Here is a 6676-nt window from a genome sequence, read left to right as displayed (position 1 = left end):
CTTTCTCAGTTTCAACTCATACCTTCCCTTCCAGAATAATGATGCCTCAATTCCTATCCAGTTATTAACCCTCCTATTTCAGTCCATTTTTCTCCCCACGTATGGTATCAATTCTCTCTCCCCAAAGAATCATAGATGCTCTCACAAGGTTTTTGCACCAGTCCCTCAAAGAAGCATCTAAAGGAGTAGGTAAGTATATGGGTAATCTTACCTCTGGCAGTCTTCCCTGCAACCACCTACATCCTTTAGGAAGATGAGAAACTCAGCAAATAAGAAAGTATCTTCTCTCCTTCCCTCCCAGGTCAGGCCCCATGCATAAATACAATAGAAAAACTCTGGTCCTCCTATACCAAAGCATAAAACTGACTGTGTCAAGAAGGATGCCTGTTGCGCCCACGCTGGAGCTAGTCTCCTCTTCAGGGATTCCCTGGAATCAGGAAGAACTGGTTGGGTCTTATATCAATTTCACTCTTTGTAACCCCTCCCTACCTCCCATGGGAAGAGATGGAGCAGGACTAGGGGAGGTCATGTCAGGCCTTCTCCTGCCCCAGGTCTGTATTTTCCCTGTTGCTCTTTGAATGAACAACACTGTTCTTACTGTTGGATCTAGAGGAAATGTAGAACCTACTCTTTGCCCTGAGCAAGATTCCACTCTGATGGAAAAGACAGGATAGTCACAGGAACTCAGGCATAGCCACACAAAAGCAAAATTAGAAGTGCCTGGGTACAGTTCTAGACGCCAGGTACAGACAATTCTGGATGGAAAGAAATGCTGTTTTTCAAGGAAGTCTCTCAGAAGACAATTTTAAAGAAGTAGCACAGTGCTAGCCTGAAAGGAAGGAGAATTTTCTGTACCAGTGAAATGTGTAAGGCTCAATTCAATTTAACATGAGTTTATCAAATGCTCATTATGTTCCTTGTCCCCAGCTGGATGCTCTGGGGGAGTGAACAGGATACACTATGTACCTATGGTGTCTAATAAAGAACAAAAGAAAAGAAAAGAAAGACACACACAAAATTGTGGTATGCTATTTTTTTTTTTAATTTCAGATTTATTAGTGTGCAGTCGACATATAAAATTGTAAGATATTTAAAGTGTACATAGTGTTAATTTGATATACATATAATTGTGAAATGATTATAATTTGCCCACTGTGAAAGGATTAACGATGGTATTTTAAAATAAATGTTTCATTAAATGAAGGTGAGTGTACAAAGGCACCTTTGTTTCCTTCACTTCATCTTTACATGTGAAGAGGCTTCAGGTGGAGCTTTGGTTTTCAGTGTGTGGTCTGTGGACCAGCGGCATCAGCATCACCTGGGAACTTGTTAGAAGTACAAGTTCTGGGGCCCACCCAGACCTCCTGAATTCCAAACGCTGGGGACAGGGGCCCAGCAATCTGTTTTCACAAGCCCTCCAGGTGTCATGGCACCCCCTGAAGTTTGAACACCACTGAGCAGAGTACTATTCCTCGCCACTCTCCATGGGGCCCTCTCTCTCTGGGACCTTGATTAATGAAGTGAAGACATAACACCAAGCATGCCTGGTTAGCTTCTTCCAGTGTTTTGTTGTTTTTTTGTTTTTTTGTTTTTTTTGGTCCAGAACAAACCTGCCCACTGGCCACATGTAATTCATCCTGATAGAGGAGAAAGACTAATAAAAGCAGACTCTCCTGTGATGGCAGGCGAGGGATGCTCAGGACTTCTTGTGATGAGGAGTAAGTCTGTCTAATTTAGTGATGCAGGATTAGCAAGCCAATTAGGCTGTAGTTATACAGCTGATGGTTTAATCATCTCTGTCTATGTCGTGATTATCAATAGGTTCCAAACACAGGAGGGGGAAATGGGGTGTTATTCATTGGACCTCTACAGCTCCAATAATAGGTTGTAGAGAAAGGTGGGAAGGATGCGGGTACAGATCATGTGCAGAAGAGAGACCTAGTTAAGAGAATAGCAGGACAGAAGAACCAGAGGAAATCCTAGAATTTTTTTAAGGAAATGGAACATGAGAGATGATCAGTTGTGACCTCCCATGTTACAGATAAGTAAGCAGAGCATGGAAGGAACTGAGAGGCATGCTCAAGGTCACATTGCTACTTAGTGGTGGAAACAGGACCAGAACCCAGGACACATGGCTCTCAACTGTGCACTTTCTGCAGAGGTGGACCAAAGCAGACAACAGTAGAGAAATTTTAAAGTCCAAGAATGCAGATGTTGCTAAAAGAAGTACCAACCCAGGGATTTTCAGCATGGGCAGTGGGTTCAAAGCCAAAGTGCTCTGTGCTCAGAGGAAAGCTCGGCTCCAATCCACCTGTGCATGCTCTGTTGCCCCCTCACAGAGCCAAGGCTCAAGCTACACAACCTGCTCAGTGTGCTCTGAACGCTGCTTCCTTTTCCTCTGCTTTTCCTCCTGGTGCTCTCACTGCCTACACTCTCCCTGCTGCCCCGATGTGGCAAATCCCATCCCTGAAGTGAGCCAACTCAAAACCATTCCTCTACAAAGTGTTCTCTGATTTCACCAATCAACTTTCACCTCTGTACCAGCCACAAATGATCATCTTCCACTCTGGATTCCCAAGACATTTTATTTTTATATTACTTATGACAACACTTTCTACTTTGTGTTACAGCTATGCTTTACCCCTTGTATTAGAATATAAGCTGCTTAATGGCAAGGGCCATATTTCATCTTTTTTGGGGGGGGGGGGTCTTTTTCTAGTTTCTTTTTTTTTTTTAATGTAAGTATAATGAACATGCAGTGTTAATGTATTATTCACAGGTGTACAATACAATGATTCTACAATTCCACGTATTTCTCAGTGCTCATCAATATTAGCATACTCTTAATTCCCTTTATTTAAATCACCCATTCTCCTACCCATCTCCCCTTTGTCAACCATAAGTTTGTTCCCTTTATTTAGGGGTCTAAGGTGTTGTGTTTTTGTTTTTGCTTTTGTTTTGGTATTGTTATTTGTCTCTCTTTTTTCTTTTATCATTTTAATTTTTTTATTTCTTTAATATACATAAGAGTGAAACATACGGCATTTGTTTTTCTCAGACTGACATATTTCAATTAGGATTATACCCACCTGGTCCATCCAATGTTGTTACAAACGGCAAGATTCCATTCTTCTTTATGGCTGGGTAACAGTCCATTGGATATGCAGATAGACCACATCTTCCTTATCCATTCATCTACTGATGCACATTTGGGTGGCTTCCATATCCTGGCTATTGTAAATAATGCTGCAATAAACATAGGGGTGTATGTATCTTTTCCAGTTCACAAAACAAAAACACCTTTACACAGAAAAGGTAACCATCAATAACAAAAAAAGGCAATCTACTGAATGGGAGAAGATATTTGCAAATGATATATTAATAAAGGGTTAATACTCAAAATACATAAAGAACTTATACAACTCAATACAAAAAAAACCCCAAAATATCCAATTAAAAAATGGACAGAGGACCTGAATAGATATTTTTCCAAAGAAGACATACAGATGGCCACAGACACATGAAAAGATGTTTAATATCACTAATTATCAGGGAAATACAAATGATGTACTATATGTTGGCTAACTGAACATAAAAAAATTAAACATATTAAACTCTAAAAAAAGTGCAATCAGATGTCACTTTATACCTGTCAGGATGGCTAAAATAAAAAAGACAAGAATAACAAGTGTTGACAAAGATATAGAGAAGAAGGAATCCTCATGCACTGTTGGTAGGAATGTCAATTGGTGCAGGCATTACAGAAAACAGTGTGGAGATTCCTCAAAAAAATTAAAACAGCACTACCGTATGATCCAATAATTCTGCTACTGGATTTTTTTTTAAGTGATCTCTACAGCTAATGTGGAGCTCAAACTCACCAACCTGAGATCAAGAATCATGCTCTACTGACTGAGCCAGCTAGACACCTCCTTGACTAGTGGATATTTAACCAAAGAAAAGGAAAACACTTTTTCAAGTTTCTTTTAATACTAATTTTGTAAAAGCCAGCGAGCAGCTATAGACATAATTAAAAAGTAGAAAGTAAAGAAGAAAAGGGGGGGAAGAGCAAAGACACATCCTTCACTCTACCATAAATACAGAGCTCTATTAGTGTTCCCCATCAATAGCTCATAGGAGCCCTAGATTTCCATGTGCTCAAGAGTACTCCCCATTATTGTGCAGGGGACCAGACTGCTTTCAGGTGTGATGATGTCAAACCGATTATGTACTGGCACTGCTGAGTTCACTGCTGAGTCTACAGTTTGGGCCTTTAAGTGGGGTTAAACCACCAGGTTGTGCCAGATCCCATACCCCAAGTAGAGAGCAAACCCAATCAGCATCCAGACACCAAATCTCAGCCAGGTTCCAGCTGTCATCTGCATCATAAGGCAAACATTCACAAAGATGCTCAGGAGTGGGAGGAGAGGCACAGCAGGGACCTTAAAGGGAAAGGGAGTGGAGCTCTGTGGCTGCCTCCAGATGACCCCAGTGATCCCAGTGATGAGCACCAGGAGCAGCACAACCACTGTGATCGGCGCTGGGTCTCCAGAGAGCAGACCTGGCCACTGGGCCAGCACCAGGCAGAGAAGAGTCAGCAGCAGAACAAGCAGTGAGGAGCAAACAACGACAACCTGGCCAGAGAGTGGAGTGGGGGTGGGGCTGCCTGGAAAGAATAGTCCCTGTAGAGTCAGCTTCTCTGCTGCAGATCCATTCTCCTCCTGCATCTGCGCTTCATTTCCCAAATTCTCCTCCTGCACCTGCGCCTCATTTCCCCCATTCTCCTCCTGCACCTGTGCTTCGTTTTCTTCATTCGTCCACTCAGGCTGATACCTGATGATGAGAAGACAAAAAGCTACCAGGGAATAAGATATCAGGGTCCCAATTGAACTGAGGTCCAGAAGATCAGTGAGTCCAAAGAAGAATGCCATGATTGCTGCAATAGTGACAAAGATCACAGTGGTCAGGAAGCGGCCATATGCGCTGAAAAGGAACCTGGCAAGAACAGGGAACAGGAGACCGTCCATTGCCATCATAAATGTCACCTGACGTATGGGGAATGTAAAGTTCATATAACTGCCAATAGCAATACTAAAGAAAATCGAAAAAGCTACAACATAATAGGCAGAGGCCCAGCCAATATGGAGAAATGCCTCAGGCAAGGTGCTCCCAGGTTGAAGCTGGTAGTAAGGCACCATGAGTGTAAGTGCTGCAGAGACTCCAAAATACACCAAAAAGCAGATGAGCAGTGAAATCACAATGCCCTTGGGGATGGAACGCTGGGGAGTCTGGGCTTCCTCAACTTTGGTAACAATACTGTCGAAGCCTATAAAAGCATAGAAACAGGTAGCTGCTCCACGGAGAATCCCCTCAAAGCCAAAAGGCACGAATCCACCAGAGCCCAGAGGGCCCAAGCTAGAGGTGTCATTGAGTCCAGCCTGTACGTAGTCCTCTTCTGTGAGCTTCCAGTTGTGCAGGTCCCCCTTTATGAAGCCAGAGATGATGACAAAACTGAGAACCAAAAGTTTTACCAATGTAAGCAGTTTGAAAATTATGTGGTAGTCATGATATATCAGATATTGAATTTCTATGGTAAACAACAGTAGGATCATAGCAAAGTAGCCTAGATTGTCTGCAATGACTTGGGGAACATGTTGTGAGATGCTCTCATGCAGGGTCGCAGAGATCCTGTTCCCATACAAGATGTCAAAAGTTAAGGTCCAGGCCTGGATCACAATAACTGCACGAGCAACAAGGGAGAGGATAAGGTTCCAGCCAGTGATGAAAGCCCAGAGTTCACCCATAGTGACATAGGTGTAGAGATATGCAGAGCCAGAATGGGGAAGCCAGGCACCAAACTCTGCATAGCACAGCCCAGCCAACAATGATGTCAGGCCCGCCACCAAAATGCTGATCACAATGGATGGTCCTGCTTGATTACCGGCCACCTCATTAGCCAAGAAATACACACCAACACCCACTGTGTGGCCCACACCAAGGGCCACTAAGTCCAGAGTGCTCGGTTTTATGCCAGATTTAAACTCATACACTTTTTTCTCCAGCGGACGTCTGCATACCAGCTTTCGACCAAATCTGCGAAGTGCCTGACGTAGCATTCTAGCTGGAACTGAGAAGATTCTAAGAATCAGAGAGCTGTAGTAAGCCCAGGGAGCCAAGAGTGTTGGATCTGGTTCAGTGAGGCTGAGTTAAGCCAGGTTGGGTTGGGGCTGCCGAGGTCCGTTGCTCAGGCTTCAGAGCTGCTGCTTCATTTTTCATCTGGTAAATGCTATCCTTCCAGAACGCCTAGAGAAAAAAGAAATATTTACTGAACAATGTGTTCAACCAACCAACCAAAACTCAAAAGTCACATGTAACTTGTTGCAGCCAAAGTGTCATAGAAACTGACACCAAAAGACACCATAGAAAAATCAATCCTGCTTTCCCTCCAGAAAAGGTACCAAATACCTCCTAACATTCTGCTTTTTTTTTTTAATTTTATTTTTCAGTAGGCTCAATGCCCAGCATGGTGCCCAACACGGGGCCCAAACTCATAATCCTGATATCAAGACCTGAGCCGATATCAAGTGTCAGACTCTCAACTGACTGAGCCACCCAGGCACCCCAACATTTTCCTTTTTTACACACCACATAACATAATCCCATTTGAGTTCATAAG

At 43.1% G+C, this 6676-nt stretch overlaps 1 protein-coding gene across 1 annotated transcript; it reads right to left on the bottom strand.

The window, feature by feature from the left end:
* Window positions 1-4283: 4283 nt before the first annotated feature.
* Window positions 4284-6291, bottom strand: LOC110580807 (cationic amino acid transporter 3-like). Its single transcript, XM_044915216.1, has one exon. It carries the CDS (start codon window positions 6114-6116, stop codon window positions 4284-4286), a length of 1833 nt encoding a protein of 610 aa, XP_044771151.1. The 5' UTR covers window positions 6117-6291.
* Between the last annotated feature and the right edge of the window lie 385 nt (window positions 6292-6676).

The sequence above is a fragment of the Neomonachus schauinslandi genome, chromosome 5 (assembly GCF_002201575.2).
Source record: "Neomonachus schauinslandi chromosome 5, ASM220157v2, whole genome shotgun sequence".
Taxonomy (NCBI): Eukaryota; Metazoa; Chordata; class Mammalia; order Carnivora; family Phocidae; genus Neomonachus; species Neomonachus schauinslandi.
Note: the sequence above shows the minus strand (reverse complement) of the source record. Positions and strands in the feature narration are given on the sequence as shown.